Consider the following 12,451-nt stretch of genomic DNA (forward strand, 5'->3'; position numbering starts at 1 on the left):
CCCCTCCTCTGAGAGCCCCCCCCCTCCCCGCCAAGCCTCCTCAGCCAGGCCTTGCCTGCCCCCAGTCCGCCTGCAAGGCCCGCCCCAAGCCCTCCCTCTCACCTGCTGCCACAGACTATCGAGTTTGATGAGAGCTCGGGAGCTGTGCTCAGGATCCAGCCGCTCCGGACTCCCCGGGACGAGAATGTGTACGAGTGTGTGGCCCAGAACTCGGTCGGGGAGATCACTGTCCACGCCAAACTCACGGTCCTGCGAGGTACGAGGCTCCCGGGGTGGGCGAGGCCCCCACTGGAGTCCGGGCACAAATGCCCAGGTGGCCTTGAACTCTGCTTTGGGCTTTGCGGATGGCTTGATTTTCCTTGCCCAGCCTATAAGTCGGTCATGGCCTGGAGACTGGGCTGGTGGGCTGTGGCCCGCATCTGTGTCAGGCCTTGGCAAGGAAGGGAAGCGTGGGCCAGCTGTTGCGTGTGCATATTACCTCAGTCATGCGTTTCCACTCACAAGTGCCTGACCGGCTTTCAGGGGAAGAGCCACGAGTATTTGATTGCAGTGTCTATGGAGTAGGCTGGCTTCAGGTTTGGCTCAGTCCAGGGGCTCACTGGTGTTTTCAGATTTTCCTTTCCCCGCCTGTCCTGTTTTATTCCACGTTGTCTTGAACTCACCCTTCAGCCTCCCAACTGCCCAGTGGCTCTGGAAAAGTGTCCAATTGTGGCACCTTCCTTCTGGAACCACCAGCAGGTCAGGCCACAAGGAGGAGCTCAGAGAGGGACAGCTCCCCCAGACCCAACCCCAACAGTCAGGCAGTGCACTGAGCCCCTGGCTGCTGGCGCTGCCTCCCAGGCTCCGGCTCCTGGCTAGTCTGGCTGGGGTGGGCTGGGGATGCCAAGGAGTCCCCCAGCTGCCCTTTCTGCTGCCTTCTCCCTTCCCACATCTGGTTTTGGCTCACAGGCACCTCCACCCCGCCGCTATCACTGTGTGACTCTGGGCAGGTGCTCCAGCCTCTAAGCTATAGTCAAGAAGCAGTGATTGGTGACCTGGACGGGCAGTGCGTGGCTTGGGGACCTTGCCTGGCCACTGTTTAGTTTTTGCTGATTATTATTCTGGTTTTCACAAAGCGGCAGTCCTGGGCCAGGTGTCACCAGCCTGTCACTGGCTGCCTCTGTCTGTGGAGGGGGAGATGGGGTGGAGGGAGGGCTGGGAAGACACAGGGCCCACTGGGTGAGAACAGGCAGGCAACCTGCACAGCCTGCAGGGCCCTCCCTCCCGCCTCCTCCTTCCCCCTCTCCTCCCCCCCTCCTTCCCTCCCATCTCCTTCTCAAAGGCCCCTGGTCTCCAAGTCCCCGCCTGGAAATCTTTCCCCTTTTTCACAAGGACCCACAGTCTGCTGGGTTGGGGTGTGTGTGTGGAGGGAGGGGGAACTGGGTAGAGCAGGCGGGGTCTCCCCAGCCTCACCCCTCCTGGGCTATTTTTTGACTGACCTTTTCTGGTTGCAGACCAGCCAGGGCCTCACCATTGTCCATGCCGGCTCCCATTGTCAGGGATCTCAGAGCCAGGACCATTACCCACCCAGTCTCTGTGTGCAGCCCAACTCCTGCCCACGCCCCACTGGCCTCCCTGAGTGGCTGCTCTGGGCTGGCTGTGCCCTCTACACAGAGGCCCAGGCCTGTCCCTCTCCTGCAGGCCCCCCGCTGGGGCCTCCTGCCCCACAGTGGCTGCCAGGGCCCCTCCTCTCAGCTCTGCCTCCTCCTCCTCCTCCATTGCCATCTGATTGTGGACCCAGTGCACGCCTCTGCACTGTTGTTTTAATTAAGCTCCGAGGACGCCGGCGCATTGTGGAGCATGGTGAACGTTTTTGTTTAATTAGACACTGTTGGTATCGTGGGGTGGCCACGGCCCCTCCGTGCTGTGCTAGCTGGCTGCTGCCCACACAAGCACCAGGACCGCACAGCCTGTGCCATAGGCGCTTGGAGCGCTGGGTCCCCGGGCTCTGCTGTGTGCCCCATTCCCACGGCCTCCGGGAGCACTGGGCCTGCCATTTGGGGTGGTTTGGGACCCGTCTTGCCTGGCCCTGGATGGTGAGTGGGCCTGAGGCCAGAAGGGCCTGGTTAAGTCCTGCTGTGCCCTGTGCTGGGAATAACCAGGGTAGATGTGTCTGGCTGAGCCTCAGTTTCTCCCAACAGGGGGAACTCTGACCATCCTATGGGCCCCTGGCATGCGGTATAGTACATGGCCCGGCCCTGGGACTCTGCACCCCAGGGAGACTGGCCGGCAGTCCCAGCCTGCCCGCCCTTCCCTGGCTCCCTCCTGGGCCTGGACCCCGGCCCCTCCCCTAATGGTGCTTCTGCCTGGCCATCCCCACACTGTTTCCCATGGTCCCTGTCCTGCGGGCCTTTGTCAGCAAGCATGCACTGTCTGTAACCAGAGCTCAGCTCGCCACAGGGGTGGGGATGGGAATGGCCCTGGCCGTGCGTCCACATAAAGCAAGTGGGGGGCCCAGCATAGACCTTGGTCTATGCTGAACTTGGGGCACAGAGCCACCAACTTGCTCTGATGGGGGTCCCTGCCGGTCAGGGAGGGGTCTCCAGCGCCCCCTGCTGTGACTGGTGCCAGGGCCAGCCTTGGTGGGCAAATACCGGCTCACCCCTCCTGGCCTGTGCTGGGCTGAGAGCTGCCCAGCCCACCTGCTGCAGCGAACGGCAGATCCAGTCTTGGTTAGCGAGAGTCTGTAATTCTGCCCTGGCCATACTGACCGGTTGAGACTCAAACAACAGAAATGGCCTACTCAGCCCCTGTAGCTTTCAGTGCCTCCCTCTCTCTGAGTCTTCCTGGTGTATGCCTCACTTGCTCTTGTAAGGACTCCGACCTCATTTTGCCTTCATCCCCTCTTTCAAAGACCCTCTTCCTGGTGGCTCATACCTGGAATCCCAGCTACTCAGGAGGCTGAGATCTGAGGATCGAGGTTCAAAGTCAGCCTGGGCATGGAAGTCTGTGAGACTCTTACCACCTGGCTCAAGTGGTAGAACACTAGCCTTGAGTAAAAAAGCCCAGGGACAGCAGCGTTCAGGCCCTGAGTTCAAGCCCTATGACCAAAAAAAAGACCCGCTTCTGATCACAGGGTGCCCTGTGCATGCCATGTTTCGGCCAGTGGGCATCTGGTGGTGATGGTGGTGATTTTTTTTTTTGAGGCAGGGTCTCACCTGCCTTCCTGGATCACCTGACCCCCCCCCCCCGCCTTAGCCTCCTGAGTGCTAGCACCACAGGAGTATGCCACCGTGCCATCCCCCTCCTCGGGCTGCAGGGAAGGTGGGCAGGGCTGCGGTGGGCAGTGGTGGGTTCACAGCTGGGTGATGCCTGGCCCATCATCCTGGTGGCTGCCCAACTGGGGCTTGACCCAGGCCCACCCCGGGCTGTGCCCTCGGGCTGCCAGCTGGGACACCTGCTTGCGGAGGTGGGAGGGAAGGTGGTGGCGGGGACCTCAGAGGGCCGTGGCCTCTCACTGTGGCTGATGGGGCTGCAGTCAATGACCCCCTCTGTAGCCTCGGGGCTGTACACGTGTGAGGCATCTTGCTCATGCAGAAAGTGGGGTATCTGGGCTGTACCCACGCGACACGCCTCCCGGGCCTGGGGTGGCTGGGTGCCCCCCCCCAGGACCACCCATGGCGGCCATGCAGGGTCCTCGTGGTGCAGACGAGGAGCGTCCCGCCACGACCTGACCTTGGCCCCATCTCCCCTGCACCCCCAGAGGACCAGCTGCCCCCTGGCTTCCCCAACATCGACATGGGCCCCCAGTTGAAGGTGGTGGAGAGGACTCGCACGGCCACCATGCTGTGTGCCGCCAGCGGGAACCCTGACCCCGAGATCACCTGGTTCAAGGACTTCCTGCCGGTGGACCCCAGCGCCAGCGGCGGGCGCATTAAGCAGCTGCGCTCAGGTGAGGGGAGCGGGGTGGGAGGGTCAGGCGCTCAGGTTCGGGCTGGATGGGGGTCTGGGATCTGATCCCCAGGGACGGGGCGGGGGGTGTACGTGACAGGTAGAGACCCACGCAGGATGTGGAGATGTAGCCGTGTGGGCTGCCGTGTCCTCGCTGGGTACATTTCAGGGTGCAGTCAGCTGAGAGTGGGGAGCACGCCAGGTGGTGGGGGGCGTGCTCTGGGCAGAGGCCGAGGCCGTGGAGCCCTGTGGGGGGAGCCGCGGTGCAGGCGGAACAGGAGGCCCGGGGTGGAGCTGCAGTCTCAGCGGCGACCCGACCTGTCAGGGAGGGGTCCATGTGTGCCTCATGTCGCTGTCCCATCCTTGTGGCCTGTCTGTGTGCGTGTGCCAGTCCCCAAGGGGCCCGACCTTCTCCCTGTGTGAGTGACAACACGCAGGGGGCACCTCGGGCTCACAGTGGTCCTGCCGTGTGTCCCTCTGCCCTGTGTCCCCCTCCCAGCGCCCAGGTCGCTGGCCTGGAGCTCCCGCCGTCTCCTGAGCCTTTGAGGCGGCCCTGTGGAGTGGGGACCGGCCTCAGTTTCCTTACAAAGCAGCAGCGTGGGCTGGCGTCCTGACTCCCAGGCGGGCACCCGAGCTCTGCATTAACACTCTCTTCTCTTTTCTTGTCCCCCATAAACACTCAGAAACTTTTGGTAAGTCTGATCTCCATGACAACCACTAACGGCCTTCCTCCCTCCCCACACTAACAGCCACGTGCGGCCACTGTCCCCACGAGGCATGCGACTAACCACCCATGCTGCCCGGAAGGAAGAGAGGAAAGGGACCCGCTAGGCCTCGGGGCCGCATGGGCTGCAGAAGGGGGTCCATACCCACGTGGCTGCTGGAACTGTTCTGGCAGCACCGGTTCTGGGAGCTTCTCTCCCTTTTCCCGATGTCTAGCCTAAAGCCCTTGAAACCAACTCATTCTCACTAAGGTGTGAGAGACAGATAGTGGACCACCACGGCCCTTCTAGCCTTCCTCAGGCAGGGGCAGCTCAGAGGTGAGCCGCACGCGAGCCTGTGGGTCCATCACCAGCTCCACAGAGACACAATGGAGACTGCAATCTTTCACACATGCAGTTTGGCTGTCCTAGAACCCCTGGTTCTGTGGTCTCAGCTTTTAACAAGGCCTCGGGTGCAGGGAACCCGTGTAGGTCAAGGCTTGGCCTCTAGCCCTGCTGGCCATCAGCAAATATTTCCCCTTGCTTCTATGATGCCAGCAACATGGCCATCCGAGCACTGGGTGCGTGTCCACAGAGAACTTGAGAGACACCGGCAGTCAGGCTGGCCACTCCCTTGCTGTGGAGGCCTGAGAGCCAACTTGGAGGTTGCCTCTTTTGCTGACTGACCCAAGATACCCTTTTAGAAATAAGCCTGGGCCACCCAGAAAGAAGAGCCATGCAACTAATAACACAGCTTCTGAGCCTGGCCTTGGGCCCCCTCGTCCCCAGGGTAGAGACTGACCATTGGCAGGATGGTAGGACCTGGCCCCTTCCTGGCTCCATTGTGCGGGCGCAGCAGGCAAACAGCCTTTCCTCTTCTCCTCGGGAGCCTCAGGTGGCAGGGCTCCCTGTCCTCAGCGCCCCTCCCTGTCCTCCTCCATGGCCTGTTGGTGATGCCTGACCTTTGCTCCATGTCTGGCCCCGGGCACTAACTGTTCTCCCTGTCCTGTCTCTAACAAGACTCCTGAAACCCTGCTGTTCCTTCCCCCGCCAATCTGGACTTCACTAAAAGTAGCCCCTTGTTGGAACCCTAGAGCCATGAGAGGGGAAACAGCCCTCAGGCCAGGCCAAACCTGAGCTTGTGGGCTCAGCCTCCCTGGTACCCCCAATTGCCACCTCCTCCAGGAAGCCCTGGAGCCTGGGCAGCCCAGCCTGTGAGTCTCAGGCCCCTACTGGGCAGAGTGGACAGTCTGCAGTCCTGTCTCTGGCCACACCCCCACAACTGTCCTCATCTGAGTGGACAGGCCAGTTTGAGGTCCCACCTCCCTGGCCCTGCCCCCTGGCCACCCTCATTCATGTGAGTGGACAGGCCAGCTCGAGGTCCCACCTCCCTGGCCCCGCCCTTGGCCGCCCTGTCACTCACCTGACTCTCTTTGCTTCCCTTCACAGAAAGCACTCCGATCCGAGGTAAGAGGTCCCTCCCACCCACCTGCCACTCACTGCCCCAGCCCCACCCCCCATGACCCCCAGAACGTCGTCTTACCCCACCTAGCGTCTATCTGGTGTGTGTGTCTGTGTCTCTTGTCTGGGGCCAAGGGTGACAGTGGTGACACTTGGGGCCACCTGGTTGGGAGGGAGTGCTGGGAGCCAGGCGTGTGGTCACTGCTGGGTGCCCGGCCCTGCCCCTGGGCAGCTGTAGTTTTGCCACCTTTGTGGAGGACTCCAGAAGGGAACTTCCTTCAAGTGCTGATGGCCTCGGGGCAGCCCTGTCCCAGGGGCAGAGGCAGGCCCTCACAGGCCAGGCCAGGCAGGTCTGGTGTCTGCTCCCACATCCATAGGCGAGCACGTGGCCCAGGAAGCTCACCCTGGCCTGCACCCAGTATGCCTTGGGACCCACCAGAAAGCTTGTGCTTTCCTCCCTCTTAGAGGGCATCACTGCCTCAGTGGGCCTGTGAGCTTCATCACGCTAGGAGACTCGAGCACGGATTCTTGCATTCATGCACGCCGAAACCTTGGCTGGCGCCTGGAAATTCAAACGCCCCTAGAACAATCAGTTTCATCGTTAGGTTGACTTTAGACACACAAAGCGGGAGCCCAGCCCAGCTCTGTTGTAAGAAGCTATGGCACATTGCGTGGGAGGCCAACAGCGATCAGGAGGACTGAGGTTTAAGGCCAGCCGGGGCAGAATGCTAGTGAGACTTAACAAACACTGGGTCGGGTAGTGCCCGGCTGCCATCCCAGCTGCACAGGCAGAGTGGGTCCGAGGGCTGTGGAGCAGCCCCAGGCACCGGTGGGAGATCCTTCCTGAGAAGCAGTGAAAGCACACACGGCTGCCTACCAAGTACAGGCCCGAGTCAGGTCAAGACGTGGCGTGAGACCTTGGAAACTCGGGTGTGATGCTCAGGCTGCCTGTGCAGGACCCAGACCCTGGGCGTGGCTCGTGGGGGTCCTCAGTTCCTGGGGAAGCCCTGCCTGCCTCCCACCGGCCAGGCTCACAGCCTGTGCCTCACAGCCTCTCAATGGCTCCTTCTCAGCTTCTTCCCCTGGGCAGCAGAGCCCGAGCTCCACACTCAGCAAAGACACGTCCTCACAGGGAGAACTTCTTTTTTGGGGGTTGGAGTGGTATACAGGTGTGAATTGGGGACCTTGTGTTTGCTAGGGAGGTGCTCTCTGACACGGAACCATGCTTCCAGTCCTGATTTCCAGTATTAGGCCTTGAACTCTGGGCCTGCACGCTCTCCCTGAGCTTTTTGCTCAAGGCTGGCTGGTGCTTTACCATTTGTGCCATAGCTCCACATCAGGCTTTTTGCTGGTTCATTGGAGATAAGGATTTCCCTGCCTGGGCTGGCACTGAATGGTGATCCTCAGATCTCAGGCTCCTGAGTAGCTAGGACGACAGGCGTGAGCCACAGCGCCCAGCTTCACTGGTGAATTCTGAGACAGGGTCCTGCTTGGCACCCAGTTGCAATCCAGCTTCCCTGGGTATCCATGTGTGCTGGGGTGACAGGCACGAGCCACCACTGTCCAGCTGTCCTCCACTGTATGAACCTCGCAGACCTTTTCCAGGCTGGGCGGGCCGGTTGATCTCTAGATCTCAGCCTCCCTGAGTGAGGATGGCAGGCGTGAGCCGTGGGGTCCTGCTGCCAGCACTGCTGACATACAGCAGGACTCTGTGGGCCCAGGGACAGTCGGGGTGTTAGGCCAGCACCCACCGACACCAGGCCCTGACCACACCTTGCCTGCCCGGCCAGAACAGGAGCTGGACAGGCCGCAGGACCACCTTCCCAGCGCCCCCTGCAGTGCCCAGCTCTGTGGCCAAAGCTCCCTTCCTCCTTCTCCCCACAGGGGCCCTGCAGATCGAGAGCAGCGAGGAGACAGATCAGGGCAAATACGAGTGCGTGGCCACCAACAACGCCGGCGTGCGCTACTCCTCCCCGGCCAACCTCTACGTGAGAGGTAGGGAACGCCACCACGCTAGAGGCAGGGACCCCCCCGACCCCGGGCTCACAGCCACGGGCTCCCCTGACCCCAGCCCCGGCAGGAGGCCAGGACCCAGCCCTGCTGGACAAGCCTCACTGGTCCTCGCCTGGAACACGGGGGTGGCCGTCTCCTCCGCCCCACCCCTGTGGAAAGCAGGACTGGGGTGTGTGAGGGTGGGGTGGGGGCGGGGTCACAGGGCCTGCAGGGCGGGGGAGCCTGGAGGCCTTTGCCCTGCCCCCTCTCCCTCAGTTGGCTTTCGTGGTGTGTCGTGGCCTTCCTGTGTTGTGTGCTGGCTTTGCTTCTCCAAACTGTGGCCTCGTAGCTACCCTTCCCCACCCCACCCAGTGCCCTGGATCTAGGATTTGGGGAGGGGTTCTGGAGACTGCCACCCGTCCCTAGGGCCCCAGCAACCCTGGCTGTCCTGGAGCCCGGGTGGAGCCCAGGTGCATGGACAGCGAGTGACCCTCACAGAGGACCTGTCAGGCAGCTCTGTGCTGCTCACCCCAGCCAGGTCCAGCGTGTCCCTCCCTGACGGCTTTGTCCCCACCCCACCCCACCCCACCAAGTCTGCAGCAGGGTCCTTGTTCCCCCAGGGGTCTACCCAGTGTCTGTCAGCCCCTCCTTGACTCTCGGTCCAGTCTGGTCCGTTCAGAAGTCTTCATCTCCCCACTCCGCCTCTTCCTGTCTTCCCACCCTCTAATGGCCGTTCCTGTCACTCATGGCAGTTGGCTCAGTAGGAACTGACTGGGTTGCAGCCTTCTCCTATCCTCAGTTTCCCCCTAACCACCCCTGGGAGCCCCTCTGCCTTTCCTGCACCCCAGCGTGGCTCCCAGGTGGTGGGTTTATATGGGGGGGGCATGGGGGGCTGTGGGGTGGGCTCGTGGATCTGCCGCCAGGTGCTCCGGTGAGTTCTGATGCATTCACGGCTCTGGTAGTGGTCGTGAAGCTAACCTGTGTGTTTCCTGCCAGCACTGGGGATGGGGAGTGTCTGGTGGGGCTCAGAAGAGAGTGGACGGCAGGCGCGGCGGGTGGGCCAGGCCTCTAGTGAAGGCTCAAGGGGTCCTCGGCCCCTGGAGGTGGGGTCCCAGCCTGAGCCCCCTTCCTTCAAGGCCAGGCGAGGATCAAGCTCCGTCTCTGTGCTTTGCCTGGGTCTCAGCCGCTCCAGAGTTGAATTTAGATTGATTCAAAAAAGCAAATGTAGACTTTGTATGGCCAGAGCAGGGTGGAAGGCAGAAAAGAAGGTCATTGCTGTTCCTTTTCTTTTTTAATTTTAATTTTTTTTTTATTTTTTTGGTTTAAAGAAAAAAAAAGAGCAATCGATTGCAGCGTTAGCCTTGGGAAGTCCTCTTTTTACTCTCTGTATCTCCCCTATTTTTTCTCTCTCCCCCATGTCATTGTTCTGCATCAAACCCCCTTAACATCCCTCAGAGCTTCGAGAAGGTTGGTGTGTTTTTTTCCTTTTTACTTTCTTTACCCACATTTTTACATTCTGAAAAAAAATACACACAAGACACATACATGAGACACACACAGACACCACGCAGACGCATACAGACACGCACATGGAAAAAAAACGTCTAAAATATGGAATACAGATGATAAAACCAAAAACCACCAAGCGAGAGCAAAACCCAGAAAGACACAAAAATCTCAGCCGCGCCCAGCCCGGCCCAGGGCCGGCCGCACACATGCGATGCTTGCATTGTGGTCCCTCTGCATCCGTTGGTTATGTTGTTGCTAAGTTTCTGCACTCGTCGTCATGGTAACTGGGCCTGATGCATGCTGGGAGAATGTAAAATTTTTTCTGCATGCCACTCTTGTTGGTTTGGTGCCCCGCCCCCCAATGCCTTCTGTTGGAGTGTTTCTTGTCCTCTGTTCTGTGTTTCTTTTGGTTTTCTTGGGTTTTTATTTTTCTTTTCCTTTAAATTTTTTGTTTTCTTTTTCTTTTTCTTTTTTTTTTTTTTTTGGGTGGGGGGAAATGTGATTGGTTTTCCCTGCTCCTGCCCGCTCAGTTGTCCACTTCTCCAAAGCGATTGGTCTTTGGTCCTTCCTGTCTTGTTTCTGTGCTGTTTGGTTTTGGTTCCCCGGGCTGAGCTGTTCTGGTCTGTGGCTGCTTTCCAAATGCATTGTGACTCCAGAGCCAGTGTTCCTGTCCCCAGTCTCTACGGAGGGTGAGGGCTCCACAGCCACGATGCCGGTGCAGAAAGTGACCAGGAAGCCATGTGGGGAGGTGGGGGGACTGCAGCCTGGGCGCGCATCCCCTCTTCCCAGAGCTGGCTGGTGCCCAGGCAGACCTGTGGGCCTTTCCTTCTTTCCCTGGCATCCATTACCCTTGTAGACTGCAGCTGGAGGGCTCTGGGAGATAAGCAGGGCCGGGGCAACAGCGCCCCCTGCAGGCCGGGTGTTCGTGGCATTCTGCTCAGGGACCATTGGTGCCTTATGAGTCGTGGCCAGGCACAAATCCACAACTGCCCATCCTGAAACAGTGAGGCAAGGCACGGTAGACTTCACAGGGGCGCTCGGCCAGTCGTCTGGCCCCGGGCCTGGGCTGCCGCCTCCCTGGCAGTGCTGGCCCCTCCCCTCCCCGGCTCTGTGCCAGGCCCACAGGGAGTGCGGTCACTTTCTGAGTCACCTGAGCGTCGACGCTGTGGAATTCCACAGAAAACCGGGGGACTTCTGGACACGGCCTCTCCCCCACTCTCTCTGTCTTCCCAATCTTCTCTGCCTCTCTCCTCCTTCCCCCCCACTTCCCCACCCCACCCCAGTCTCTCTCACTTCTGCAAACCTCTGTAGGTGCTCTCCTCGAGAAAGGCCTTAGGGTCCCCTAAGTGTAGACCACACAGGGCCCTAGCAGGATTGCACTGCGCTGGCGTGCAGTACCCAGACGGCAGTGGGGCAGAGCTCATGCCCCTGCACCCCTGCCCTCGTCTTCTGTTATGCTGGGGGACCCAGAGCAGGCGCACTTGTACCCAGCTGCCCACCTGGCCCTAGAAAACCCGCGTGTGGAGAGGGGCCCCCAGCCTGCCACCAAATCTAGGTCCCAGCGCATCACAGCTGGGGGAGCCGCCCTGGGCTCCAGCCCCTACCTCATAGGCCCACTACGTCACATGACCCTGGGCCAGCCATTTGCCTTCTTGTAGTCTGTCCATATCCTAAGGACAAATGGAGTGGCGCCCCCACCCGCAGAAGTCCTCAGCCCGTGGAGTCCCCGTTTCCCACGTGCTTTGGCTTTCCTGCCCGCCCCCCCAGCTCCAACCCAAATAGGGGGCTTCTCCAAACCCAACTGCACCCCCTTCCTGCCCAGAAAGCCCCAAAGAAACCACAGTGAGACGTTGAGGGCTGAGCCCCCCTTGCAGGTGGCCTCCAGCCTGCTAGGACACTCGCCCCGTCCTGCTGTTCTCTGTGGAAGTGCAGGGGCAGGATTCCGCCTTGCTGCAGGTTGTCTGAGGGTCCTAAGCCTGTTCGCCCAAAGGCAAGGAGGGGCGACCACTCTCCCCACTAGTTCTCTTGTGTCCTTGAAGTTGCCAAGCCCTCTGAGTGCAGCTCAGTGGCCAGGGCTGCTGTCTTTACTGACCAATGCGGCCACAAAGCCCTGCTCTCCACAGTGCCTGCTGGCTACGCCAGCCGCCGTTGGCTGCGACCACCTTGAGCAGGTGTCAGGGATGGAGAGGGGACTGCTGCCCTGTCCACCCCCACATCTCCTTCACAGCCACTGAGCGCTGAAGACCCCGGAATCCATAGGGGTGATCTCTAGTAGCCCCCCTTGGAGTGGACACATGGACTGGGCTAGAACTCTCACTTCTCCCAGCCATGCTGGCCTTGCTGGCATATGCACACATGCACACATCAGGCCCCTGATTGGATCTGGGGCCAGCAATATATCAGGACCCCAGCCGCTGGGGTGAGGGGTTTCGGGGTACAGGGCTGCGGGGCACATGCAGGAACACTGAGCTGACCCGCCTGCTGCCTGTGCATTGCGCTTCCTGTGTGGGTGAGCTTTGGGCCGTTAGCTTACACCTGTCCTTCGGCTCAAGTGAGGGGTTGCTCCTGACAAGAGCTGGGGAGGAGACGGGGTGCTCCCCCCCCAACAGTTAACACAGGTCTACAGCACAGCAAAATGCCCAGCTCAGAAGCCAGCAGCATGGCCGGGGCCGCCAGAGCCTGGCGCTGTGCTCAAGGCGGGGGGAGGGGCAGCGCCCGCCCGTGGGCACAGGCGGGTACGAGGAGGGCACAGCAGGCTTTCATGGGGATCTCTGGCCTCCCAGGACAGGTGTAACCTATGCTCCCATCGCCTCTGAGGCTGCACAGCTCCCACTCCCTGCTTCCCATCCGCTCCCTCA

At 60.6% G+C, this 12,451-nt stretch overlaps 1 protein-coding gene across 6 annotated transcripts in view; it reads left to right on the top strand.

Annotated features, from left to right (window-relative positions):
- Ptprs (protein tyrosine phosphatase receptor type S) overlaps positions 1-12,451 on the top strand; it is a 57,969-nt gene that overhangs the window by 22,224 nt on the left and 23,294 nt on the right. For 4 of the 6 annotated variants that reach the window (XM_090340484.1, XM_090340474.1, XM_090340492.1 and 1 more), the window contains exons 3-5: positions 115-256; positions 3,743-3,931; positions 7,977-8,087. In XM_090340484.1, coding sequence (XP_090196610.1) covers positions 115-256; positions 3,743-3,931; positions 7,977-8,087 — 442 coding nt within the window. Of the gene's footprint in view, positions 1-114; positions 257-3,742; positions 3,932-6,080; positions 6,099-7,976; positions 8,088-9,539; positions 9,552-12,451 lie in introns of all 6 variants that reach the window. The other 2 variants (XM_090340465.1, XM_090340501.1) reach the window with 2 other exon arrangements.

The sequence above is a fragment of the Megascapheus bottae genome, chromosome 1, assembly GCF_031878675.1.
Source record: "Megascapheus bottae isolate mThoBot1 chromosome 1, mThoBot2.hap1, whole genome shotgun sequence".
In the NCBI taxonomy this organism is placed as follows: Eukaryota; Metazoa; Chordata; class Mammalia; order Rodentia; family Geomyidae; genus Megascapheus; species Megascapheus bottae.